General features: G+C 49.0%; 6 protein-coding genes across 6 annotated transcripts; 5 read left to right on the forward strand and 1 right to left on the reverse strand.

Moving 5' to 3' along the window:
• Window positions 1-734: 734 nt before the first annotated feature.
• On the forward strand, window positions 735-1229 carry BKA67DRAFT_659749 (uncharacterized protein; the record flags this gene model as incomplete). The annotated part of the gene is made up of 2 exons (XM_046107507.1): window positions 735-911; window positions 936-1229. The coding sequence occupies 2 exons, from the start codon at window positions 735-737 to the stop codon at window positions 1227-1229; spliced, it is 471 nt and encodes a 156-aa protein (XP_045957385.1).
• Window positions 1230-6391: 5162 nt separating this feature from the next.
• BKA67DRAFT_518648 (general substrate transporter) lies at window positions 6392-8118 on the forward strand (the record flags this gene model as incomplete). Its single annotated transcript, XM_046098028.1, has 2 exons — window positions 6392-6826; window positions 6880-8118. 2 exons carry the CDS (start codon window positions 6392-6394, stop codon window positions 8116-8118), a joined length of 1674 nt encoding a protein of 557 aa, XP_045957386.1.
• Window positions 8119-12753: 4635 nt separating this feature from the next.
• On the forward strand, window positions 12754-13236 carry BKA67DRAFT_536804 (uncharacterized protein; the record flags this gene model as incomplete). Its single annotated transcript, XM_046100217.1, has 1 exon — window positions 12754-13236. The coding sequence occupies one exon, from the start codon at window positions 12754-12756 to the stop codon at window positions 13234-13236; it is 483 nt and encodes a 160-aa protein (XP_045957387.1).
• A 7354-nt stretch (window positions 13237-20590) lies between these two features.
• On the forward strand, window positions 20591-21606 carry BKA67DRAFT_536806 (nuclear pore complex assembly-domain-containing protein; the record flags this gene model as incomplete). The annotated part of the gene is made up of 2 exons (XM_046100218.1): window positions 20591-20744; window positions 20822-21606. The coding sequence occupies 2 exons, from the start codon at window positions 20591-20593 to the stop codon at window positions 21604-21606; spliced, it is 939 nt and encodes a 312-aa protein (XP_045957388.1).
• A 1909-nt stretch (window positions 21607-23515) lies between these two features.
• BKA67DRAFT_659753 (uncharacterized protein) lies at window positions 23516-24559 on the forward strand (the record flags this gene model as incomplete). The annotated part of the gene is made up of 1 exon (XM_046107508.1): window positions 23516-24559. One exon carries the CDS (start codon window positions 23516-23518, stop codon window positions 24557-24559), a length of 1044 nt encoding a protein of 347 aa, XP_045957389.1.
• Window positions 24560-26261: 1702 nt separating this feature from the next.
• Window positions 26262-27653, reverse strand: BKA67DRAFT_659754 (uncharacterized protein; the record flags this gene model as incomplete). Its single annotated transcript, XM_046107509.1, has 1 exon — window positions 26262-27653. One exon carries the CDS (start codon window positions 27651-27653, stop codon window positions 26262-26264), a length of 1392 nt encoding a protein of 463 aa, XP_045957390.1.
• Between the last annotated feature and the right edge of the window lie 235 nt (window positions 27654-27888).

Below are 27888 nucleotides of genomic sequence, written 5' to 3' on the forward strand. Positions count from 1 at the left end.
ATACAACTTCAATTTAGCGTTGCGATGTATTACATGGTTTTGCTTGTGAGTTCTATTGGGCCATAGCTGCAGGTCTATTCTTATGGTATGGGCCGGATTTCCTGATATGGGCATGTAACGCTTATGCACGCTTCTATGCTCGCCACTTTTATCGACAGGACCACACCCGATAAATACGATTATTAGCCATGTTGTACCTTTGCTGAAAAATTCGGCATGGGCTGCCGACTGCGTGATGTGGGGAAAATAGGTCACCTAAAGAAACTATTGCAAATCTAGTCTAATGAAGTTTGTTGATGCGCCTTGAGTAATTGGTCAAAAGTGCATAACTCTCCCATTTTCATAAATGTAATACTGTCAATACGAGCAGATAATGGAGAAGCACTAATGAGATATGATGCTCAATCGGTCCGATCGAATATCAGTTAATTTTTTTTAGATGATATGAATACATGTCTCCAGAAGGATGTAATGCCTTTAGCACACCAACATGGGAAGATCATATGGTATGGCTTCATACACGCTCAATATTTGCGGGTCACTGCAATATCGCCATATTTAGTTATGGTTATCAGGAGAACGGCGATTGAGACCAGGTAATGATCTCGAGGTGCTCGTATATATAAGGCAAAGGATGCCAGGACGAGATTTGCTATTTTTTCATCGTCAGCATTCCATCTCCGAGTGCTCCTTTCTTCATTACAAAAGCCATTGCATACCAATATAATTCCACAATGTATAAGCCCAGCTTCGCGGCCTTTGTACTCGCTGCTTCGGCGGTACTGCCAGCTTCGGCCTGGCTTCCAGTACATAAGCGCTCGGAGACGGCGCTTGACCTGGGAATCTTACCAGATCTCAACAGTTTCTACCAAGAGCTTGGGCTAGATGTCAACAGCACCTGGGAAGATATTGTGGAGTTAGAGACACACGACTAGGAGGCCATTGCCAAGGAGGATGCGGAGATGGAAGCCACAACAGTGAGTGCGAATACACCGGTCAACATCGGACTCAGTAAACAAGACGATACATGTGCAGCTTTGACTGGCTATGCATCGATTCTTTGCGCCAATATGCCAAGCAGAGAAGCATGGTGGGCCACTGGTGGAGCACTTGCCATCTGGTACGCTCCTGACGTGCTTATCAAATGGACCGATGCCACTGCCCATGTCATCATCACAGCTCGCAGTCTTCGACAGATGAAAGATGGAAACAATCTTTGTTGCAACTAACGGCAAGCAGTTCAAATTCTCGGTTCCTGTCAGTATATATCTGGGAGCAAGCAGTGTAAATACTCGATCTTCTACAAATGCCGATGCCGGCATGTCAATTCTCAACAACTACGTTTTGAAGAATCCACTGGGATCCTCCACTACCAGGGCACCGAAGCGTCCTTGGATGTGAGCGAGACGGCGTCCAGTCGTAGAGGCCCCTCGTCCAAGCGTCAAACGCATGATTACAGCATTGTCATCCAGGCCACTGCACTTTCTTCGGCAAGCACTGTCGCACCTCAATCCTGTGTCAGCAGTGTGATCAAGTGGCATATCAACCGAGCCACAGAACAGAACAGATTTCAGTGTGTCCCAGTCGACAATCGTGGAAGCTGGAAGGTCGCGCTCCACGTCAACATCAACCATGGAAAAGGGAACAACGGAGAGAAGAACGAGTGTTGCGATTTTTTATTTGGGACAGTAGTTCCTCATTCCAGATTAACAATCGAGTGATAAATAAGATATTACAACTATCTTCCCATTCCTGTCCCTATTACTATATCTCTAATGTTAATCTTTGTGCTGAATGCGAAGTGACATTCTGAGCGACCCTTGCTACAGCTGAGATTTGCGAGGTTCTTTTGCGAAGTTTGATGCGATTGGCCGCAAGTAGATAGGATTCTGCTATTCTAAGCGCTTGAGGGCCAGCGTAGTCGAGTTACAAATGGAAACCGTATGCCAGAGAAAAATGTGGAAAGATAAAAGCGCAAGTTAAGATGGCTTCAGATCTAACGTTTTGAAACCGTTTGGTTTTTGCCAAGCGATCCTCCAGGCTGGGGTAGATACAAGGACTCCGCTTTTGGAGTCCTAATTTTTCAATATCGGGTCCGCTTACCCTAGTGATTGGTCTTATAAGCTCTGTATTAGTACTCAGGTGGGTGACCACCGGTGAATCCCACGTGCTGCATGTTTTTGAGTTTTTGGACGATTCTGTTTACAATAGACCAGTCTTTGGTGAAGTCTTTTGAGAAGAGGCCCTGCCTATGCACATTTTCCATGGCTGCCGAGCATGCATCATCCAAACAGCCCTATAGAAGTTTGTGAGAACCACATTCTGGGCCGACGCCCAACTATTCCATTGATTACAGGATGGTTACCACTCAACAAAAATCTGCGTACTGTAGTATCAGCCACACACAAGCCACCACGGCCATACCTTGATCAGGCTTAGTGGTATTCATTATCTCTACTTCCTGTATCACATAGTATCGAGAACACCAATTTCAATTTAACTATAGACTATTAAGAATGACCATTGCCACACCACCCTATTGGCCGTTTCATTAGAAAATGGAGAATTTCAACAGCCAAAGCGTAGCGCAATTACAGCCTTGAGGAAGTATTACTAATCTTATAGAGGAACCTGTGCGATGACCAAACGCACCGCCGAATCTTGAACACGAAAATATGTACTATCCAATCTTCAGCTGGTCATTCGCCATAAAAAACTCCACATTCGGAGATAATTGCCGATTCTCCGGGCTACCAAGTGGTAACCATTCCGTAACCAATGGGATACTAGCGTATTCGTTTAACCGGTAGTGGCAACATCAAGGGGATAGTTACTATAGCTGCAGCAAACGTAGGGTTCTAGCAGACTACTATCACCTGCAGACAGCGGCAAGGCTACGAAGCGCGATAGGACTACGATCGAGAGATAAGGCGAGGCCCCCTTGGCCCCCAAGAGGCCCCTAGAAGAGCTAGCACATACGCGAACAATCACAAGAAGTTATCCTGTCGTTTACTGCCGACAATTAAGCAGAGTTCCACGGCATTATGTGAAGCCAAAGTTGCGTACCAAAGGCATGCAGAGATCCTTACAAACAAACATATATTGTCCTTGAAGGTGTTTCCATAGCCTCCATTCTTGCTGCGACCCATACCTCTAATGTATGATTCAGCTACCAGCCTGGTTGGGGTAATAACAACCTGAACACTCTCAGAGGAGTCGTTGCTCGTGCCTTCCTCAACAGAAAAACTTCAACTACTATTTGTAACAAATGCCGTGTGCAGTTCAGATCAGGGGTCACTTACATGGCCGCTACGTGAACGCCTACTTCAGCTCTTAGGCTGTAGACTTCAGCGTTGCCGCTTTTCATCCGCCGAGTCAGCTTCATATATCGCGACCATGGAGACTAGTACCTCCGAACACGTGTAAGTGTATATCATGTTTCGGATTTGCATCCAGCTAGCATTGCAGATCGAATGCTTCCTTACGAGAGTTTGGGGTACGGACCAATATCTAGTCAAGCGTATAATTGCGCGTCACGGTCAAGCATGGAGCCATGCTTAGTTACACTATCACCTTGCATCCGTTGGCGTGACCTGAATGCTTTTTAGATAGCTCTCAGGCAATGACACCACAACAAGTCAAAGACGCATGAAAGGCCGCAAATTGTTTCCGCCAAGCGGACCACGACCGACTTTACATAGTCACTGTCGTACGTACGAACTTTAATCGGACTTTTTTAAATGTGCCACATCTTCAAAAATATTTGAGGTCAGTTTGAAGGCTGTTATGGAAGGACTAGGCCTTAATCTGGCCGAATGCAGCCTGCCATAGACTGGCAGCAGCATACCAAGTCTGGTGAACCCCAGCATGTATATCGATAAGAAACTCCCGGCGTTACGCCAATCTACGGACTTGCTTCTGCGCCCAATAAAAGCAGGACCGAATGAGGTACGTAAATCCTGTTGCACCGGCGCTTCATGCCAGACGCCAACATGGCCAAGATGCAAGTATGGCAGCAGACAGTATCGCTTAAGACGGAACAGGTGGCAGACCTCGAGCAGCTTCAGCCAAGAGCCCGCAATAGATGAATCATTTCCTCACCGAAACTGACAAAAGACCTATTGAGCCAGTTGCACTAAACGTCAATAAAGGGCTAAACTTATCGACTTCCCACATAGATAACGATGACAATGCACGATATCGATAGACTGAGTAAAATAGTATGCGGCTTTGTTCGAACCACCAGTGTGTTGAGCAGGTGCTTCCACCCTGGTTACCTGGCTGCCTGGGTTGAACTCGTTGTTCAAAACAACTAGGTGTTGGGCTGCAACATCATGAGATTAATTGTGGTGACGCGGGGATAGGCCCGAAAAGACTGATATCGTGAGTTCCCTACGTGGAGATAAATGTGTCAAAGCGTGCCTAATTAGTCACTCTGACCATGTCGTTTGTGATGCCAAACCGCGATGGGCATGCAAACCACTATGCAGCCGACTGGATCAATTGATCATGGTCGCATGCTGCTACAATAGAGTATCTCAGGGTGCAAGTAAACAATGATCGCTGAACTGGTCGTGACTGATGATTATGTTGACCAGCCCTATCAACTTATGCGGTGAAGGTGATAGAGCGCCTACTGTATGGTAGCGTTCTCTTCCCGAGCTGCTAGGTTAGTTGAGTCGGCCCACACTATTGAGATCATGCAATATCCGGACGTCTAGTGTAGTCGCATCTTACCATGATTCAGCACAAGCACCCCGTCAGCGCCAGTTTTCCCTCCCCACCAGGACGGTGGGGGTTTGGTGCTGCAAGATGGACCCTGGAAACCATGTTAAGGCGGTTGGGCGCATGGTAATTATGGTTCAAGAATATCAAATACGGTCATGACCAAAATTGAAATAAAATGGGAGATCGCAAACTCGGATCTAACAAGGCCTTTCAAAGCAACCTGACCAAAATAGGAAGAAAGAAAAGAACAAGGATATAACAGATAGATACCGAAGCGTCAGTGTGTAACAAGGTTTTTTTTCCCTTTTTTTTCTCTCTTCTTCTTCTTCACAACGCGCTGCTCTTTACTGTATATGGGATTAGTTCAAACTGATTTTCAAACTGATTTTCAGACAAACTGGCGGATCTGCATCCGCTGCACAACGACTGAGCGGGTAGAGACAAGACTTGCAATAACCGAGTGTAACCGAGGGAAAAACGTCGAGCCAGTTACATAATTTGTAAATACAAGTCGTACACACGTCAATCCAATGCCACAGCTTGTGCCCTCAAAAATCCTAGCACATGCAAAAAGAATTACCCAAAAACATGCGATAAATTCCCAACATGTAGCTGCGGTGAAGTCTTCAAGGCTCCTTTGGCTCCGTTGAAAAGTCTAGCGTACTTCTTTAGCCTTGGGCTAATGCAAGGTCGAAATGACTACCAACGGACCGACGAGGGTGACGTCACTGCGGCTCACTCAATATGTTGGTACTGATTCGTTCCCGGTATGCCAAGGAGCCAAGCACCTGGTATTCACGGGCGGTAGTCATGAACCTCGATCAGACTTTTCGTAGCCGCATTGCGACAAGCATTCCGTTTCCCCATCTTGGCTCAAAAGTTCGTATCTTGTTTCCGCTCTAGGTAACCGCAAGCTTTTTCCACTTGAGGCGAGTTTCAATGCGAGTCATAATATATGTCATTGTGCGCCAAAGGGCTCTTGGGTCTAACAATATGTTACCGTCCCAAAGGCTTGTTACTCATGGCTCTACGGCAATCGCAATTCCTTCTTACCTGTATGTCCGCCACGCGCATCAGCTGTGGATTCGATGGCACCGCAATCCTCGATTCCTGTCGCATTTGCTCTCGATGTAAGGCAGGAGCACCGAGCTGCTGTGTGTTACGACCCACATAAAATTGGGCACGTCGAGATAAGAATGAAGTTGGATTGAAGTTATCGTGCAGCACCCACTATAACTGGAGACGACTCTCCTCCATGCTCACCACTCAACCTCTCCGCAAGGGTTCCGCCCGGGGCAAGCGACCACTTCAAAGGGTTCTGGGGGACGCGAGTCCGGCGCCACGTCGGGCTTTCCAGGTAAATCATGCGCTTACTCCGCGAAATCACCTCCACGCCGGTCTCCACGCCGGTGGATCGGTATGACGTTGTATGAAATTTCTGTGTTTGAATGCTCCTGCATCATCAGCTCCACCTCTAGCCTGAGAACAAGGTATGATTAAATCCTAAACTTGGCCTATGCCTATCCTCTCCCCTCGGCCTTACCATGGACATATATATGTGATGCTCCCCGTGTTCTGGGGGAAGGTTATCTGGTCTCCATCACTCTCCGCAAACTCGACACGGGCCTTTGAATCTTATCTTGGTCATCCTCACACAAACAATATGAAGGAAAAGGTGCAGAAGTTGGTGCCGGTGCACACCGGTCCCAAGGACAATGAGCACGGCGTTCCCACGTACTGGTCAAAGAGTGGCCCAACGCTCCAAAAACTCATCACAACTGTGGCGACGACTGATTTCCTGCTATTCGGTTATGATCAGGGTGTCATGGCAGGCATCATCTCATCGCCTGCTTTCGTTTCTGATTTCCCTGAGGTTGATGGCGACAGCACATGGCAAGGTTTCGTCACGTCCATCTACGCTGTTGGTTGCTTCTTAGGTGCCCTATTTATTTTGAGTTTTGGTGACCGACTCGGACGACGATACTCCATCTTCCTAGGCGCGATTATCATGATTATCGGTGTCATCATCCAGATCGCTTCTGTGCCCCCTAGTGGCGGCGCAACTGCACAATTTATTATAGGTCGATGTATCACAGGCGTAAGTTAAATCCTGCCAGTTTCACGTAAAACTAGATGCTAACACGATATCAGATTGGCAATGGAATCAACACGTCGACTGTGCCAACCTATCAGGCTGAGTGCTCACACGCGAAGAATCGAGGCAAACTCATTTGCATTGAGGGTGGCAACGTCGCCGTTGGTACTTTGATTGCTTACTGGATTGACTATGGATGCACTTATGGACCTCACCCATTCGTATGGCGATTCCCGATTGCTTTCCAAATTGCCTTCGCTATCGTCATCCTCGTTCTTATGCTCCGCCTACCAGAATCCCCTCGATGGTTGTTATCACACGGTCGAGAGGCAGAGGCTGCTACAGTGATCGCGGCGCTTGAGAACAAACGCCGTGATCACGAGGTGGTGGAGAACCAGATCACTGTCATCAACGATGCTATTCGCGCTGCTGGCATGGCCAGTGGAAACACTTCATTCAGAGAGCTCTTTACCAACGGCAAGACTCAGCACTTCCGTCGTCTCTTGCTGGGTGCCGGTTCTCAAATGATGCAACAGTTGTCTGGTTGTAACGCTGTTATCTACTACTTCCCTATCCTATTCCAGAGCTCTATTGGAGTTACTGAGGACCTGGCATTGCTGCTCGGAGGTGTCAACATGGTTGTCTACGCAATTTTCGCCATGACCTCGTTCTGGTTCGTCGAGCGCATTGGTCGCCGAAAGCTGTTTTTCATCGGTACCATCGGCCAATGCCTGTCCATGGTGCTCGTCTTCGGCGCTCTGATCCCGGGCACTGCTTCAGCTGGAAAGGGTGCAGGTGTCGGTCTCTTCACATACATTGCATTCTTTGGTGCCACTTGGTTGCCCCTCCCTTGGTTGTACCCAGCTGAGATCAATCCCCTCAAGACTCGCGCAAAGGCGAACGCCACCTCCACCGTTTCCAATTGGCTTTGGAATTTCTTCATCGTTATGATCACTCCGGTGCTCATCGATGGTATTGGATGGGGTACATATTTGTTCTTCGCTGTGTTGAACGCCATATTCTTTCCCATTCTCTACTTCTACTACCCCGAGACTGCTGGTCGCACTTTGGAGGAGATTGACATCATCTTCGCCAAGGGTCATGAGGAGAATATCAGCTATGTCAAGGCTGCCAAGGATCTGCCTATGCTTGATGAGCAAGAGATCAGAGAATATGCCCAGAAGTATGGTGTTGGCTCCGATATTGAGTCTGACGATGGAGGTCGGATCAACAGACCTTCTAACGAGAAGTCCGAGCTCGACAACGTTGACAACGGTAATGCCTTGATGGCATAAAGGATCCAAAGACGGAACTCAATTTACTACATGCCGGAGCATGTTCAATTAGAGCATTCGAAATGCTCATCGTTTTAAATTTGGAACATGCGCTATGATACCCATGAGTACTTTAAGAGGCTTTTCCTTCACTTGGAGTTATGCCTCTCAATTTGGATAGATGTACATCGCGATGAGACATCCACGACACGAGAAAAGAAACTAAACAATTAGACGGATAGACTGGATAGATGGCATAGATTCTAGACAGCATTCGGACTTGATGCTTTCATATATACCCACGCAAACTTACTATTATTTTGCTTTATGAACTTGATGTTAAATACCCTTGCGAGCTTGCCTGACAGTGAATCACCCTTTAATAATCAAAACATCATTTACCGATAGTCATTAAAGTTTGATTGAAATTTTCTTTCACCTAAACTCCGCGATGTAGTGTGCGATACCGTTAACAAGAAGTTATGGCGAACATGGGCATATCAATATTGCTAGCGACAGTGTCTCATTGCTACATTTTTTGCTTGATCCACACTCAGTTTCCCAACATGCATCCAGAATTCGTCACTTTCTAAACGTGGTTATGTAGCCACCCACAAGCCTTAGACACGTAAATGCCCTCAAAAAGCAGCCATGGCCAAAGACCGCAACATCTCGATCTGAACTTGCACGTGCATGAAGATCCGTCATCCTCACCCCGTGCCGCCAGGGCGGCCTGGCGCTTGCGCAATTACACGTAACCGTGCAGGTAAGTTACCAGTACCACAAAAGCACAGTTCACTTTTCACCTTCTCACCCCCATTCCCCCTCCCCCCAAGCATGACGATCTTCAGGAAATAGCGGGCCGGCTAGTCAGCCTCGAGCTCCGCACCCTCCTCCTTTTCTCACTTGCGTGTGCTGCTCCATCCTTTCTCCAGTCTGCTATCTCCAGGATATTCCGTCTGTTTTATGCTTGGTGAGCCCCTGCCGAGTTCTTTGAAATCCTAAAACACGCTTTCGTGACATACACTTAGACTATCACAAAACAGCGCGATTGATGCCCGGCTGATTCCCCATTCCCAAAAATCGCCGCATAGAAAGTAGTTTTCACAAGCATGGGCTGAAAGTCGCGTTGCAGAACAACTATGTACACGGTTGCGAAAATCATAAATATCCAGCATGGTTAAGTTAAACCAAAAGCATCCCACGCCGAGACGTCGTACTCTCTCCACAGCACCATCACGACATTCCCCACAATGTTTTGCTCAAAAGGCCGGAGGTGTGGACTGCTGAAAGACCCCGTACAGCAGTAAATAGGATCCACTAGGAACCCGGAACGGGAAAGTGGAGCATGAAGTGTCTCCAGTATGATCCCTCTCCACCATCATAATCTGGGTCCTTGCACACGAAACTCGCCGGCGCCGAAACCATTGGCAAGGCAACGACAACAACAGCAACACGCACACAAGAGTGCGAGTCCTACGGCTCGGCGAATTAATGGTTACCCGGATGCCAAGAAGCCAATTTGTCTATGGTTGTCTTTTGGACCTAGTTACATTGTGTCTTCAAATATTGTGGTTCTTCCTCCATCATATCGCTTCGTATTTGTGCAATGGGGGTTGTGTCTTAACCAGAGCCGCTACTCGAGACCAACAGGCGTAATTTCCAGCTGGAAGTCGAGCCGACGAGCATAATCCTGCCTCCGGCGATGCATAATTATGCTGTGTCAATACCAGTGCGATGAATAGGCGTCCCGAGACTCTGTGGACGCGCTCGTTCATGACAGGAACCATGAAACGAAATATGCTGTAAATGTCTGTTAATTGTTTTTTACACCTTTTTGGATGTGGTAAGGTCGTAGGGTAGCCGTGAACGCTTCGAACCTTTTTTGTGCCCTTTGTCCCCATAAGGCCAAGGAAGTTTCTATAAAAATAATAAAAGACCGCTGAGGTCTCCGAATCCGAGAAGCCGCTGCCCTTGCCTCGTCCTGGCACTTCTGGCAAGGATAACTTGCTAATCACGAACAGGCGCCGGCCTCAGAGCAACACATTGAAGCCCAGCGGGCTGAGAAGGCGTACCGGGCTAAAAAGAATGGTACCCTCGCCCGCCACAACTACAATGAGACCAAGGCAGGATCATCGCCGGATTTGCTTCTAAAAATCATATGCTTTCTGCTCTACTGTGAAAGACATGCAGGTGCTGTTATGAGACATCGGGTGTATAGACCATTACTACAGTATTACTGTTATTGCGCTGGAGAGGGAAGATCTCTCTCCAGCGAACTATGTACAATACGAGCTACCAATGTATCCCTGAGTACGGGCCATACAGAAGGGCCCATACAACACTGGATTCATGGTCATGACATACCTACAGTAGGGGCTCCTTCGAAATCTAAAGGTCTTTACCTTTGAAACCCCGATCAAATACCCTTCAAGTGATCATGTAGCCAATCAGACCGCGCCCGGGACCTTCACTTTTAAGTGGGTCTATAGCCGAGAAACAAAAATGTCTTATCACACGCGTGAACGCGAAGCCCTTTACGCATCCGTGTAATGCAGGGTAAAGAAGGGCAAAGTAATATCAGCCAAAGCATATGGATCCTATAGTGTCAACGTATGACAGATATTTTCGATAGTCCGGTTCGAAACCACCTCGAACCCAGCACGCCGTGTATATTTGAGCCTGGGCCGGGTGATGGATCGCAAAGTTCCGAAATCGGCGGCGCTCATGGGCGCATCCGCACCCTTGCCACCGCTGAAGCATGATAGGGACCTTTACCAGTACGGAAAAGCTACAAAGCGGGTCTATTCGTACACTACTTCTTTTTGAAGCGTCCAAGTTCGAGGATGATCTGAAATGCACCCTGTGGCAATTGTCATTCGCCCCTAATCAAAGCCTTGTTGCGCCTTACTTGGCACTTTCATACACTTGGGGTACTCAGAGAGATACACATCTTGTATACATTGGGAACAAATATACTTGGGTTGGCGCGAATTTAGACTCTGCACTACGCCACCTTCGACGACGAGATCAGGCGTTGATGCTTTCGGTTGATGTGTTATGTATTAACCACTCTGATGCAGAAGAGCGCAATCACCAAGTACATCAAATGTGCATGATATACGAAAGATCCCAGGAAACAATCGTTTATCTTGGCGAATCGACGGAAAGCAACGTGAGCCGGTCGGCCTGGAACTATCTCGAACGGCACAGTCCATGGGTGATCAATAGTGATGGGGACCAGGATTACCAAGTCCCATGCAGAAAGACGGATGGCTTGGACTTTTCGTGGTGACCTACATGATTTACGCCAGGATGTTTTGAGTCGTGAGTGGTTTACTAGAGTTTGGGTGTTGCAAGAGATCGTCATTTCAAAGATGATATCCATACAATGTGGGTTTCGTCGTGTCTCGTGGGATGCCATCTTCAACACCATTATACTACAGCAGCGGACACACGACCACTACGGCAAAAGCTCGCGTCAGGACGCTTGTTTCGGAGCTGTGCGACAAATCTGGTCACTTCGTGTTGCTTTTCACCTTGCCAGAAATCAAGAGAAATATCTTCCAAGTTGGTACAAACGTACCCTGCATGTACACCATGCCGGATTGACTATTCTTGACTTGTTGGTTCGCGCTCGCGATCTAATTGCAACCAACGCCCATGACAAATATTCGCATTGTTGGGTACCAGCACAGATTTTGATTGGAGATCTAACAGTACCATTGACTATTGCAGTACAATCAATTGGACGTACGAGAAATTTGCACTTGACCACATGAAAGCAATGGGCGACTATACACTGCTAAGTTATATCAATCGTGAAATCGACAATTGAGCAGCTTGATAGGGGAATAAGTTTTGGCGCCGTGAGTGTGCTCAACGCCATACGCACATATCAGATCTCCAGAGAGCCATGGACTATAAGTTCTGGAAAGATTCGGGGAAATTGCTCACTGCCGAACAAGAAGCATTCATCGATGGTACTCAGTTCTCCGAAATACAGGCGAAGGCAGTAGTTGCAAGTGAAATCGTAGGATCATACGAACGTTATTTGGAGTACTTAACCCTGCACCGACAATGATTTCCCGAGTTCGAGTTATTCCATATACCATCTTGGGTTCCGAACTGGCAGTGTATCCTCTCGAACGTTTTTGAACCCTCCCCCATCATCGAAACGGTCCGACACAAAACGTGCACGCCAATCTCTTATGGTCGTTCCGACCCCGAGGACTTCCGGACCTTCGTCCATCTCTATGAAACCCCTACTCTCGCAATACATGGCCGGGTGATAGGGGTAGTTCACATGATGCTGTCCCCAAACTCCCTCCTAGGTAAAGACGAGAAGCTCTTCAAAGAGCTACAAGAAGCTTGAAATTTCTCAGGCACTGTTGAAAGGTGTCAGTTAGACGCACAAATTCTCACTTTATGGGCTCATATTCTTGACGCCGGCGCATTTCACGAATTACTCAACGGTGCAGTTCCAGCTGAAGTATAAAGGATGAACAAAAAGCAAAGCAAAACTCATACAACTCTATTGAACGCAAGTCTGGGTCTTGAGGTGTTGCTGAGAAAGCGTAACATACCTGACGTGGAGATCGTGCTCTCGAATCCCCAGGATCTCCGTTACCTGGCCAGCGGATCCCTTCCACGTTCATGAACCATATTGATGTAACAACCTCGCCTCCGAAAGACGGCTCGACTGAGGCGCATTCGGTGCAACGTGCAAAAAGCGTTCTCAAATGGTCGGATAAGAGAAATCCAGCTGAGGAGGTGGTAAGAGACCACATCTCAATCATCGACCGGAGGTGGGTCGGTCTGTGTCAGGGTCTCGAATCGTTCAATATGTCTTTTAGCCGCAATAACGATCAAATTTCTGAAAGCAGTGTGGTGGATCTTGCGCAGAGCAAAGTCTCTTCTGTGTTCAACTATGCGAGTGGCGTCAAGCGACGAACATTTCAAGACACGATATCTCACAAATTCGGGACGTCCAGGCGAGGAGTCAACGATGCAGCAGCATTCGTGCCACGGCTTGCCCTTCTGCCACCAGAGACTGATTTCAAGGATATGATTGTTTACTTCCCAGGCGCTAAACTCCCTTTGTGGTACGATTGGAAGATGATCCCTCCAACATTGTAGACAAACCAATTTTACGTGGACCCAGGGAGAAGAGTTTTCCAAGGCTACCGTATCTTACGGGAAATGAACGCTATCTTGTATGTTAGCTTATTGGCGAGTGTTGGATTAATGACTTTGAGCTGATTGTGGGGGAAACAGAAAGGTTTGACCACGTTTTTCATCTCAGGTAGAGTATACGTATAGCTTGTGAGATAAATTATCTATATTTATTGGAAATTTTAGATGCTAAAGAGTCGTTCTTTACTGATACAGTGATGGTAAAAAGAAGAGTCGTTCTTTACTGATACAGTGATGGTAAAAAGGGCTGGCTTTTGCTTAAGTGGGAGAAAATCATTCTCCTGAGAGCCATTTTGCATTCTTCAAGGAATATAAGATCAATCTAGGCACTTGATCGTATATATACTACATCATTGGGCAGATTGCAGCACTTTATAGCGCTATAAGAAAGCCTAGTTTGCGCAATACTTATTGTCAATCAGGACGCACAATAAAATCCTTTTGCGTGATAGAAGTTGCAGGCGAAGAGGCGGCAATGAGCTGCTTGGTATGCTTCATCATAGCTCGCGGAAATCAGTAGCTTCAAAACAAGTTAACGGGACACCACAACAGATCACAAAGACGTAATACGCAGACAGGTTTGGGCACGCCGTGTCCAAGCCTTGTCCGAGCTTAATCTACGCGTTGAAGAGATTAGAAAATAAGCTGGTTGCGAGAGTTTACGCTCGCCCAGAAAATAAAAGGGATATAAAAGGATTGCTACGGGAGCTAGTATTGTTGTCGTTAACAATAATATAGTACGTGGTGATACGACCATTCACTCACCAACAGCTATGAAGTCAATCCACTTAAACCCGATTGCTTGCTGCTAAAGTACAAACCTGGATAAAGAGAAATGGACACGGTGCGAGGTACCCAAAGATGACCGCCCTATTGCGAATAAGAAACATATCAAATAACCAGCATGGCTATAGGACGTATGCGTTAAGTCTATTACCGACGGGATATGTCCTGTAAATCATCCTGTAAGCGGCTTGCCACGACTCTGGTAAATCGGTTTGGTTTGGTTTGATAGCTCAATGCTGTTTCATATTGTCAGACTACATACTTGTTATTCGATAGAAAATATGAGCAACGCTTTATCACATAGCAGCATCGCGCATTTTGCTTGTCATGGAGTCACAAACCATCCACATTCAACAGATCCACGGCAGAAAGTGCCGGGCAAGTGCTTGTAAATGGACAGCCGCAATTTGTCTCTGATTGGTTGCTGGGTTCAGGGCGTTCTACGCAGACCCTCAGGTTGAAGGAGAAAGCTGGTGGTCTTCGTCGGACGAGGCGTCTCCGCGCGTGATGACGGCGTACAGGTCGTACAGGTACATAATGTATCATTACCGTCGCTTTCCTACCACACGAGGAAGCAGCACGACCGGACAAATGAGACACAGAAATATTAGAAAAAAAAAAAAAAGTGTGGTAAAAATCGTGTCAGGATGTAGAAGCGTGAGAGGTACCATAAATCTCGAGGGCTCTTCTCCAGTCCAGTGTATAGTGACTGACTTGAGCAGGTCGTGTCTCGAAGAGGACAGAGGGTGATTCTTGAGGGTGGGATGGAACCAAAAACCTGGTGGCACTATCCAAACTAAAGAATGCTTGATTATGTGTAGGCAATGACTGACTCATACAGTGACATGCTATCAAGAAGACTTTAAGTTGCGTATATTGCAAGTTTGCATCATTTGCCGCATTCATCGTGGCTAATAAACAGTGAAGGCGGGGAAGAGGAAACAGTAGATTCGACTGTGTGTCATAACGTCGCGGACCCATCACATTATAGACCCAAACCTCTCAGTGAGCCACCGTGGTATCACAAACATAAAGTCAAGCCACAAAGCTCGCCCACAAAAACAATCATATGCTCATTACTCCTTTATCGCATCAAGCAACACCCCCTCATGCGCCTGCTCCGACAGTCGCCGTGGCACCACCACTGCCAGTCCTTGCCACGGCCCCTCTTTCGATGAAGTCCCTGTTCTCAATCGTAACACTTTTCGTCATGTGACTGACCTTGTATACACCAACAAGACGAGCAGCAAGCTCGAACATGTTGTTTCGGAGCGAAATGACAATGAACTGGGCGTTCTTGGTTCGCTCCTTGATATAGTTTGCCACAATCGAAACCTGCCATGTGTTAGTAAGCTCTTCGTATGCGTCGTAAGGTGTAAAAGGATACTCACATTTCTGAAATCCAACGCAGCGTCAATCTCGTCCATTACATAGAGCGGCGTGGGCTTGTAGTGGTGCAGGGCAAACACCAATGCCAAACTGGACAACGTCTTCTCACCACCAGACAAATTGGAAATGTTCTTCCAGCTCTTCTTCGGTGGCATGACGCTGAAAAGGATACCTTCACTGAAAGGATCCAAGCTATCCACCAATTCCAGCTCGGCATTACCACCCATGGTGATCATCTGATACATTTCCTTGAGGCGAAGGGAGATGGTACTGAAGCCCTCCATGAAACCTTCAAGACGCAGGCGGCGGAGATCGTCACATCGCTTCTTGGCAGCGTCACGTGCTGTCACTGCTGTGCTAAGATCTGATGATCGCGCGGCATGCTCCTCAACACGGCGACGATACTCAGAAAGGACGCCCAGGTCAACGTTGACGTTCTGCGTCTTCTCCTCCAGGGCCGCAATCTCAGCCTTCAAAGTTTCCTTGGACATGTCCTTGAGTTCGTCGGGGCTAAACCGTGGGAGCTCGTTGGGATCATGGATTGCTGTTGCATTTTGGATGACTGTGGCTTCTTCCTCTTCCTCTTCCTCCTCCGCCTCAAGCTTACTAGCCTCCTCAGCCTCAGCGATGAGCTGTCCTGTGGGCGAGTCCGCGTTGCTGGCGCCTTCATCCTTCTTAGGAGACGCGGGCTGCTTAGGGGCAGGAGCACCCTCGAGGTCGCTCACGTTCTGCAGGACAAGCTTGTTAAGCTTTTCACCCCAGTAACGAAGCCTCTTCTGGTTCTCAGCAAGTGCTTTGTGGTTTTCTTCGAGCTTATTCTTCATCTCAATCTCAATGGCCCGTGTCTCGTTGAGCTCTGAAGTCTTTTCGTCAAGCTCTGCTTTCACAGTGGCAAGTTCTACCTTCTTCGCGGCTAATGCTTCCGCGGCCTCGTCAACACTAGCCTGAAGGGTTGCAGACCTCTCGCCCTGGTTCTCGACTTCCTCCTCCAGCTTTTCGAGATCGCGAACGGCTGCTTCTAGCTCTTTCGTCGCTTTGGCATAATCTCTCTCCAACTTGGTCTTGGACTTCTCAGCCTTGACGCGCTTGACTTCCGCGGCCGACACGGCCTCGTTGTGCGAGGAAATGTCCTCCTTGATGGAGTCAACTTTGGCACGCTGAGCGCGAAGTTTCTCACCGCCAACCTCCATAATCTTGTCTTGAAGCTCCTTGATTTCTGCCTCAACACCTTCGGTCTCGGCGTGAAGCTTTTGAACCTCCTTGTTGAGCTTGGCGGTTTCTTTCTGGAGGGCAGCCGCCCGGTTATCGTCCGTCTGCGAAGGTTGGTGTTCCTTGCCCAGCTCCTTGATGCGCCTCTGTGCGTCAACGAGGTTCCTCTCGGCACTGGCAATCTCGAGATTGATCTTTTGCATTTTGGTCTCCAGTTGGGGAATCTGGTCCTTGAGCTGGCGGAGACGGTTCTCGAGTTCGCGTTGTTGATCTTGGAACTTTTGAAACTTCTGCTCAAGAACATCTCGGCTCTCCTCAAGCTCGGTGACATGCTCCTTAGAAATGTCAGCAACCAGCTTGCTAGACATGGCGCCCTTCTTGACAGTAGTTCCACCACCAGACATGGTACCGCTCTTATCAATGAGTTCACCTGCCAGGGTGACGACGCGCCATCTCTTGGCACCATAAGCAATCCTGTTGGCCTGAGCGAGATCTTGTGCTACCAGGGTATCTTGCAAGGCGTGGTAGAAGGCAGGTCGGAACTTGTCGTCCTTGAACTGGACCAGGTCGAAGAGTCTCGGTGCATTCTCTGGAGTTTGTATCGGGTCCATGCCGCGAGTGCGCAGTTTGTCCAAACACATGAAGTTTCCACGTCCCAGGTTGGTCTTACGTAGATATTCAATGCATTGCTGACCAGCCTCCACCGTGTCCGTGACGAAATTGTCAAGAGCACCACAGGCGGTCGAGATTGCGACATCGTAAACCTTGTCAATGCTGCCCAGGTTACCAAGGCGTCCGTGAAAACCATCGATACGACCTGTCTCCTTCATCCGCATCAAGGCTGTCAGGACGTTGCCCCGATTTTGTGTCTGTGAAAGACTGGATCGTGCCTCGTCGGCTTTCTGTCTGGCATTTGACACCTTGCTTCGGATGATGTGCTCTTTGGAAGCGAATTGAGCCAATCCAGCTTCAACACCCTGGGCCTCTTCCTCAAGCTGGGCCTTCTCAGCCTGGCACTCTTCTAGCTGAGCAAGCTTAGCCTTTCTGTTTCCTTTGATGCTTGCGATCTTGCTGTTCATCTCTTCAAGAGCAACGGCACCAGCGTTGGCCTTCTCCTCGAGGATGGCCAGCTCAGACTCGGCGACGGCGATTGCAGATTGCTTCTGGTTGATCTTCTCTTTCCACGGCTCGAGAGATTTCTGCTTGGCGGCAATCTTATCGGAGAAGACTTGGGTCTTGCCCTTCAAGCTTTCACGAATGGAAGCGAGCTCTGCTTCCTCCTCCTGGATGCTTTGCTCCAAAGCAGCAATCTCCTCTGTGGAGGTCTTGATTTCTTCGCCGCACTGTTCAATAGTCTCGTCGGCCTCCGTGGAGGACTTCTCGGCGTTGTTGATGGTCTTTTCGAGCTTTTTCCGCTTGTCAGCCAAGAACTTGCGCTTCTCGTCAAACTTGACCCTCTCCTGTTCAAACTTGGCCAGCTGTTTGGCGAGGGCTTGATGCTCCTTCTCTTGCGCCTCGTACTCCTTGCTTCCCTTGTTGTAGCTCTTTTGGAGCTGCTTGATGATTTGCTCATTGCCCGAGTGCTTCTCGAGTTCGAGGTCAAGCTGTGCCTGCATCTGACTGATAGCTTCTTGGGTGACTTCCAGGTTGTCGGTGCACTCGCTAAGATAGAGCTGGTACAAGGCGGATTGCTTGAGCGTAAGCTCGTTCTCGTCGCGAATGAAGGCGAGCGCCTTGTTCTTTTTGTCCTCGAGGCCGTTCTTCTCCTTTTCGACGTGCTGTACTCTGCCACTCTTCTCCATGCAGATCTCATTGAGAGTTTCGACCTCCTGAGCCGACTCCTCGATAGGAGCCTTGTACTTGGATGTGCCAATGATATCTTCGAGATATTCGAGAAGGCCGTCTTCGTGTTCATTGGCGGCTTTCGCCTTCATCTGGGCGATGGACTCAACCTCACCCTGGAGAATGAGGAAACGCTTGTGGTCCAAATCGACACCGCGGTCCTTGAGAAGAGTGGTGACGACTGTGAAATTTGATTCCTTGCCGTTGATATAGTACTTGCTGGAGTTGTTCTTGAAGGCGCGGCGGGAGATGATGAGTTGAGAGTTGGGGATGACTTCGGATCCACCGCCGGGCTGTATCTTGTCAGTTTTTCCGTCGTGGTTCTTTTCAAAAGTTGAGAGAGGGTGCAGCTTCGACTTACGAGATCCATGACTTCCTGAAAGTGAACGGCGACCTCGCAGTGATCCAAGTCTGGGTAGGCGGCGGAGTTGTGAATAAGGGCGGAAATCTTGCCTTGGCGCATCTTGCTGGCACGGAAACCAAAGACGAAGAGGAGCGAGTCGATGACGTTGGACTTGCCGGAACCGTTGGGGCCGACGACGGAGGAGAAGGAGGCATGGAAGGGGCCAACCTCCTGTCGTCCGGCATAACTCTTGAAGTTGTTGAGGATGAGATATGTGATGACGATACGGGGCTTGGGGCCCGTGTCTTCCTGAACAAGGGGCATGGTCATCTGTGCCCGGGACTTCAAGACAATGTCCATTGGCTTTTCGAGGACCGTGTCCATGGCCTTGATAGGCTTGATCGGGGTGATGGTGTCATCTCCGTTCCGCGTCTCTGCTGGGTCACCCACGTTTTGGTTGGTGATGTCTGCCAGAGGAGTCGCCCTGCCTTGCGACGCAGGCTCGGGGGAAGCGGAGGGCTTCGGTGTAGGTAGCGAGTCCTTGGACGATGGCCGAGTCTCGGGCGTGGGCTCTCTGGGGACTGAGTTTCGCGGGGCCGGGGCGGCGCTCTTCCTGACCCTGCGGACTGGTGGTTTCTTGATTGGGGAGTCTGACTCTTTCACGACGGTGGATGTGGACTCGTCCGGGTCGATGATGGTGCTTGGTTCGCTGGGGGCCACGCTCTTTCTGACCCTGCGGGGTGCGGGCCTCTTGACCGGGGAGTCTGACTCCTTCACGACGGTGGACGTGGACTCGTCCGGGTCGATGATGGTGCTTGGTTCGCTGGGGGCCACGCTCTTTCGCACTCTAGTGCGGGGTGTGGATGATGCGACAGAGGAGGGTGCCTTCCTTCTGGCGGTGGTGGTGCGTCGGCGGGAGGTTTCGGGAACTTCCAGAGTAAACTCGTCTTCGCTCTCTTCTCGCTTTATTGTGGAGTTGGCGATTTCATCGTCGTCGTCGTCATCCGAGTCGACGATTGCGCGTCGTGCAGCAGCGGCACGACGAGACGGTCTTCCTGACATGTTGGAACTCTAAGAACGAAAGTGTGCGTGGGAAGCAATGAAATGAAGAGAAAGCCGCCCAAGGACTGTCGACGTAGGCTGTGGGGTTAGTACTCAACGGGGCGAATTACGTTGACTTGATCTGAGATTAAGTGACGACGTTGTTGTTCAATATCCCGGGCGCCGACCTCACATCGGATTTTGGATTTGCGTTGCGGTTGCCATGTTCGAGCGCTCTTGGATGTTGCCAAAGTAATAAACATGCCCCCTCCACCCTTGACCTGAAAAGGGATAGCTTCTTTGTCTAGCGCGTCGACACGCCTTCAGTCCCCCCCCCTCCAAACACGCTACAAAGGTCAGCTACAGTACAGACTCGGTATTGAAACCAACCGAGCCGAAGAATTCCCGGGCGCCCCCCCTGAGCATTTTGGAGAGCTACGCCCGGAGCACTGCACTGTACTGTGCTGCACTACATGTGGCCTACGGTGATAAGCCCACTGTACGGAGTAGTTGGACCACGTTAGCATGCATGCGCTGTATGGAGAGAACCTGGTGCTAGACTAACTAACCTAGACAGAAAGCTGGACAAGAAAGCCATTGCGTGAGTGCGCATTCTGGTGATAGCTTCAAACCTGCTTGCTTCATCTTACCTCTTACCACGACCACAACTCCGCCCACACACCCATCATGCTCGACTACACAAACTTCGAGCGGGTCTTTGGCCTCTTGAGCCCGTACCCATATAACCGTACCTTCATCCAAGAGGCAGAGAGTTATCGCCGAAGCTTTGAAGGGGCATTGTTCATCGATAATATCCTCGCAGCCCTGGGCCTTTCCAAAGGTAACGCGCAAGCAAGCTTGTCCTCACATCCACAACCCAATCAACCTCACAGCTTGACTCACTAAATTTCTTCACAGCTCGTTCACTCTACCCACCCAAGTCCGAGTCCGCCCTCCAACAGCTCCACCAACAGATCGCAGCCTCCACCAACATCGCAACACATCACAAGTTGTCCATTCTGTACTATCTCCTGCTGGACGTCGATGATCTAGCACCCTCGAGGACCAGCCGCACCACCGTCCCCAAGGCCGACCAGTTCGCCAATCGCTCCGGACTGCCCTCCAAATACCAGCTCCTCATCCAGGGACTGTGGTACTTTGACCGCCAGTCCTTCCCCATGGGCCTGGAATACTTGACCCACCCGAGCCTGACCCCCGAGTTTGCCGACGACATCATCACTATTCTCGCCCAACAGGCGACCAAGGATGGCGACTACACTCTGCCCTTGTCATACTGGCACACAGTCCAGCCCGTCCTCAAGACCGAGAAGGCTGTAGAGCTACTGTTCGAGGCACTCGTCCGGAGCGACGTCGGAGAGGCCTTGCGCTTCTCGCGAACCAAACCAGACGCACATCGGGAGGGTCTGTTTCGAAGACTCATTGTCGGCGTGCTTGATGGCAGCCGCGACGAGGACAGTGCTGAGCGAGCTGGCGAATTAGCTAGCCTGCCCTTCCAAGAGCAGGAAGAAGAATGGTTCAGAGATTGCTTAAGCAGCAGCGAGGGCAAGAGACTCAGGGTCTCCAAGGATACCCTCTTGATGCGCCGCATTGCCCTTGGAGAGCCCGTGTCAATTGCTGGTGAAAAGGGCACCTGGGGGGTCGTCATGGAGGCATTCAAGGTCGGCAGCGGTGGCCGTGCTTAAAGGCAACTCGGGTTTGCCACACGGCTAGTTTTGGTTCAGCTTATGTGTTGTCTGCACAGGTCAACTTTGCATAGCGTGGCGTTTGGATGATTTATGACGGAAAATTCATGGCTTGAAGACAAGGGCTTTTTAGATCGCCAGATGGGTGTGCGACGCCTTGGGATTGACGATGGGTTCAACAAATTCTCAGTGTAACTAGTGCACATTCAATAGACTCAACGACAGTCGTGACGATGAGTTTTCATTCGATCACGACGGGATCTATCAACAATTCTCATCTGCTTCAAACATCGATATGAACAGATGGCGCCGGGTTCACTCCAACACAGTGGTGAACTTTTATCCGAGACAGGCTCAACACGATCGGTTGAACTAATTCTACTATATACATATACATTTCCCCAACAGCATGAAGCCTTCAATCCATCACAGAATTCCACCAGCTCGCCCACCAAACTCGGCCCACCATGGCTTACAGTAAACATGTCATATAGTTGATGCTCATGCCGTCTGCCTCTCCCACCTCTCTCGCCACACGCCCCGCCATCTGTGAGCTTTGCAAGAACCGGCAATGCATATATCATAAAACGCCCTTACTTGTAACATGCTGGCGGATCGGATTCAGTAATAAGAGCAACAAGTATATGGCGAAAATTCATGGTTACGAAAGACCCAATCATTCATTCATTGGTATCTTGAAATCACACTTGTCACGAAATTGTCACAATGACCGAGCTCAACTTTTCGCAATGGCGAGCGAACAAATTCCACGGTCTTGGTCCGGATAACATTTTTCACCGTGGTCACATAAAGTCTAGAATACAAACGGTTTGTTGAGTCTCGTACTCTAGTCTCTATGTATTTCAACGCCTATGTGTAGCCCCAATGTTCTCTTGCGCCATAATACTACACAAGCCTCAACATGCTGTGCTTCGCTCTTCACGTTGGTCATTCAAAATCTGTCCAGGGACCCCTAGGGTAACCTTCACTCCTCTCATCCTTGTCCCATTTCGACAAGATCTCCGGGGGTCAAACAACACATTATCTCGCCCATGGAAGTTTTTGCACCCTATTCTCGTCAGCTATCATGACTGCCGAAAAGAGGAGAATGCACTAAACGTTCACAAAAGAAAGAAGGTCACGCTTATCAGAGCCCTTGGGTACTTGAGCCAGACGTAACCCCCTTTAAGTGAAGGACACGAAAACAGTGTCAAAGATTTGGAGGAGTCTTCTACAGTGAACACGGCCTGGTGGAACGAGTACTGGTATAAAAGGGTGAGGCCGAGGTTATCGATCGACCATTTCTTCGAGACGAGAATGCTGGAGAAAAGGTGCATGTCCAAAGACCCCAAGATTATGTGGTCAGATTACAAAATATATGATGAAAGGTACGTAAGAATAACCTTTTCCCCTTGATGATCTGATATTTCATTGTTGACTTATATAAACAGTGTTATTTCTCAGTCATGTGGAAGGAGAGCGATCGCACAACAAGGTTCTGTGAGCATTTGAAAGAGGTGGTCGATCTAGTGCGGCAGCTTTTCTTTCCTCTGAGTATTTGAAAACGTTGTTTGTAGGTTATAATGGGTGAAGGGTTCGGGCGACTTTGAATTTGACAGCTGGAACTTTCGACCCTCGCAAATACTGGACTCAATGGCACAGCAAGTATCAAAGGCACCTGGGCCCCTGGCGATCTGCACGTGACAACATTGCGTTTGACATGAATATCTTTCACTTCCCCAACTCCCAACACGTCTATTTCTAAACACCTCTGCCAACTATTCATCATATATGTACAAAACTAGCCAGCCTCTGCGTGATTTATCTAAATATAGCGAGATTTATGAATTTGCGAAAGATTATGTACCGGGGTAAGCTGAGTCAAGCTCGGCTTTTTGCCAAGAACATGATGAGCCCTAGGGGAAAACACAATGCGCAACCGGCTGGCGCAGCCTCGATGGTCTTCACGACCTGGGAACTGGTCGAGATCATAATGCTTCACCTGGAAATGCGAGAGCTGTTGGTCACCGGCCAAAGAATCAACGTCTTCTGCCACACCGTTGTGCAGAAGAGCGCGCTCCTGCAGCAGCGGCTGTTTTTCCAACCGGTGGCGGAAGAGATGCGATGTAACGTCTCGTCGAGCGGCGACGTCGTCGCCAACCCGCTGCTAGCAGACCATTTCTACCAGTTCTTCCAAGACCTGCCGGCCACAACGTCCTGGGGCCGTGCCCCCAACGATGGCGAAGCACCCCAGCACAAGTCTCTGCGGAGATCAGCCCCGTTGCTGGATCTGCACCCGACCAGGAGGGAGGCGGCCTTAAATCGCCGCGGCGCCAGCTGGCGGTCCATGCTGCTGTCGCAGCCGCCACCGACGCGACTAGAGTACCTGACGTGGGCCCGGAAGGGGTGGCGTAGCAAGAGGGGGCACGCGGTCGTGGTGTCACGCGACGCCCCGGTGCGCATGGGCGCCGTGTACGACTTGGCCTACTACGCGCTGTGGCGAACGGGTGCCATGAGCGTTCGCTGGCGATGCTACGCACAGTTCTTCGGGACTGGAGGGCTGCCCTTGTTCTACGAGCTCCACGGTGTAGACGCGCCCTTCACCGAGGGCTTCATGACTATCCGTATTGGGGAATCCAAAGCGTTCAACATTGCTACTGGAGGGCCCACAGCACCTCTGCCGTATCGCCTTCATTATATAAAAAACCACAAAAGCATGTACCAGAGGCTATTGACGCTCATACATGGGGCTAGAAATGCGGTGGGCAGTGAAGAGGATTGTTTGAAATTCCGGTCCGAAGATTACAATCAAAATACTGTGGTGCAATTGGTCCTACCAGACGGTGTTGGGATCGCAGATTTAGAGTACCATTCCCGAGTAGGTCGATATGCCTTGCCTGGTGCTGCGTTCGGTTTGAATGGTCTGTCAGAACCCGGATTCCGCTTACAGTAGCTATCCAGGTCTAAATTCAGCGCAACAGCAGAGGCAAATCGACCCGCTATTCCGCTACCATGGGACGACTCTCACCTGCATGCTCAAGCACTGATATGAGTTGATAGCGGTTTAAGCGGTCTACTTCCTGATCAACAAGGTAATTATTAGCTTATTCACACATTGATGGATGAGAATGATTCACATAATGGGGTCATCTAATGGCCATGATTAAGGTGAACTTTGTTTTCAGGTACCTAGTCACGTTGCCTTTGTATATGTTTAGTTGTAACATAGGTGTGTGGTATAGGACAGCGAGAGGACGATATTCTTGGGCTGGAGACCAGCTTGGAGAATATACACACGTTGACCTCGTGTGAGACAACGCAGATCAATTATAGCATGATCTAGATTGAGTCAGAATCATTAAGATATTGATTAACCTGAAAAGGGTATTTCCACGTTATTATTGCCGTGAAAAAAACGGTGTTGAAGAATCTAAACGAATTCTACCAATACAGCTGATTCCGCAAAAGTATGTCATATTATAGGAAGTGGCCTGGGCCGGATATCATATCCAATGCTCGCATTTCTGGTCGAAACTAGGGGTTTTCCCCTCCAGATTCTCTAGCGTCTGCAGATGACGTATTTTAAGGTCCCCTACTCAGTAAGATAACCAGCTTTATTCAACCTGGAACTTTAATTAACCCATTCATTTGCAGCGCATTTAATGGTCCATCCGCCAACAAACGGCTATGTCGGTGTGAACGCTTTTGAGTTTGGTCTATTTGGGGAGTGAGCATGCAGTTCATACTTGGTAACTTCTTATTCCTGTTGGTCTTTGAATACGGAAGAAATAGCATTAGCAAGGTTGACGGAGCCCATTTGACCCTGCACTTTACTTTACTCTCGTATGAATACGTGGCTCCCGTAGAGAGCAGATATGTCTTAGAGAGCTGGTTGCTATTAGGATAGCGAATAGACTGTCAGCACTGCGAATGGTTCCTCCTTTGCGTTCCCAGGCTTGATCACTTTATTCTGTTCCTCGAAACCTGGCATCTTGATTGTGACACGTTAGGTGCCTTTCTCGACAGCTGACATGTGAAAAATTATGTTTGCCTCCTTTTAACCACTACAGAATGGGAGGGTCATTTATCTCAAGAATTAAAAACGAATGTTCTGTACTTGGCTAAAAACTTGAACTTGAAGTTATTACAAGATAACTATTTACCTGTGTTGAGAAGTGTTTCGAGAAACACTCACCCCACGAAGTTATACCCGCATTTATTGATGAGATATCCGTTTGAGGTTCCGACTCGAATACTCATCTACTGTATGAGTAACACGATAGCAAGCCAACATAGCGACCAAGAGCTGAAATTGAGTGCAGTTGTTAGTCTCACAAATCACACTCAGCAGGTCGCTAGGCTTTCTCAAGGACGGGCTACAATTCTCAAACTTCATTTGGGGCAAGGACTGAATATTTGGGACAACCTGAAATAATCACTTGAAATAGTTGATTCGACAGGTCTGAGGGCTAAGCTTTCAGCTATAGAACAGCGGCTGAGTTAACTAGTCTATCGCTGCACCAATCCAATTGCTCCGATGCAAGTATGTCCTTGGCACCTACTGCTTGCACTGCGCACGATCGCCGTAGATACACAGCCAATTGTTCTCAAAAATGGCACAGGTCGTAAACGGGCTGGTCCATCTGATCAATGTGCTAATCGGAAAGTCTGGAAAGCTCATCATGGATCAAAGTAATGCAATCAAGCTCTCGACTTTGTTTCTGAAGAGACTTGCTACGCGCCTTGAAGTTGCTGTCGTTAAACAGAGCTTCAATGCCGCCTCTGACTTGTTCAACAGATGGCTTGGCCGTGCCCAGATTGACACCAATACCTGACCAAGCCACCCGGGCCGAATTCTCTCCTTTGTCCATTCCTTCACCAGCAGCTACCATAGGAACCCCATGAGCAACACCGTGATTGACGGCACCGAAGCCAGCATTATGGACCCAGACGTCACTATGCTCCAGTGCCGCGTCGTACAAAAGATAGTCTGCAACCCTTACATTATCCGGTAGTTTTATGAAATCCGACAATTTTGCGTCTTTCCAACCCAACACTGCTACTACCAGCACGTCGTCTCTACCAGCAAAGGCTTGGATCGTGGGGATAATCAGATCGTTGGGATTGATCTCCACCGTACCCTGTGCCACGAGAACGACCTTCTTTCGGGCTGGATCTGCACGACTTAGCGAAGAATTCTGCTTCAGCTCACTCCACCACGAGAATGCTGGATCCAGTGGCAATGTTCCTGTTGACGCGCCTTGCACAAGCCCTACGAATTTGAAGCCAGACGGCCAGTCACACCGCGGATATTCCAGTCCAGGAACACCAAGTTGCATGATGGACTCGTGGCACGTATAGTTGGCGCCAGCTAAGAATGGCTCGTTGACCTTCCTTGTCGCGCCAGCCTGGAATAGTTTGTTATCAAGCAGGTCCGTTAACAGCTTCATCTTATGGGTACGCTTCTCCCATAGTTGTGCATTCAGCTCGCGGCTTTCGGCTGATTGATCGAACGGCAACGTATGAGCGAATGGAGGCAGATCAATACTTCGTATCGCTGGAACGGTGACCGATACACAGATCGTCCGAGGAAGCTTTACGCCTGATGGCAACGGAGCTCCATACTTCAGGGGCATGATACCGTAGAAGAAAGCCTCGGCAATCACGACGGTTCGCCTTTGCGGAACCCGCTGATTGAGCTTGACGAGTGCGGCTTTGACATTGTCCCATTGTGTCGTAAGCGGCTCCAAGCACTGTAGCCTGACGTCAATTAGCGCCCGCTCAACCCAGTGTAATGAGTTGTATTCTGGTATGCTGGGATTTTCATAATAGAGCCTGTCGTTCAGATTCGCATTGCCTGTGAGTGGGATGAAATCAGCACCCGCGCCTTCAATACGCTGACGGTGTGCGGTGGGCCCTAGAAAAGACACCTCCCAACCCCTCTTGACAAGACCATTAGCGATGCCACAGAGTGGGACCAGATGCCCCGAAAGTGCGTGACAAACGATGAGCACGCGAGGAAGAGTAGAATCACGTATAGCACCCATATTGAACGCCTTGCGACATTCACAGTTTGTTGTTCTGCGGGGGAAGTAAGGGGTCAACGTGAGCGTGAAGAACGGCAGCGTGGCTTCACAGTGTGAAGAAAAGTATTGACACCTCACACTGTCGTCGGACCTAAGGATAGGACTTCCTTTAAGGGATAGCTAACACCCTCTCGGTGTTGCTAAAGACTGAGTTCGTCGTCACATTTTATTAACCTTCGAAGATTGATGAGTACTC

This window comes from Truncatella angustata (assembly GCF_020726525.1).
Source record: "Truncatella angustata strain MPI-SDFR-AT-0073 chromosome Unknown BKA67scaffold_5, whole genome shotgun sequence".
Classification (NCBI taxonomy): Eukaryota; Fungi; Ascomycota; class Sordariomycetes; order Amphisphaeriales; family Sporocadaceae; genus Truncatella; species Truncatella angustata.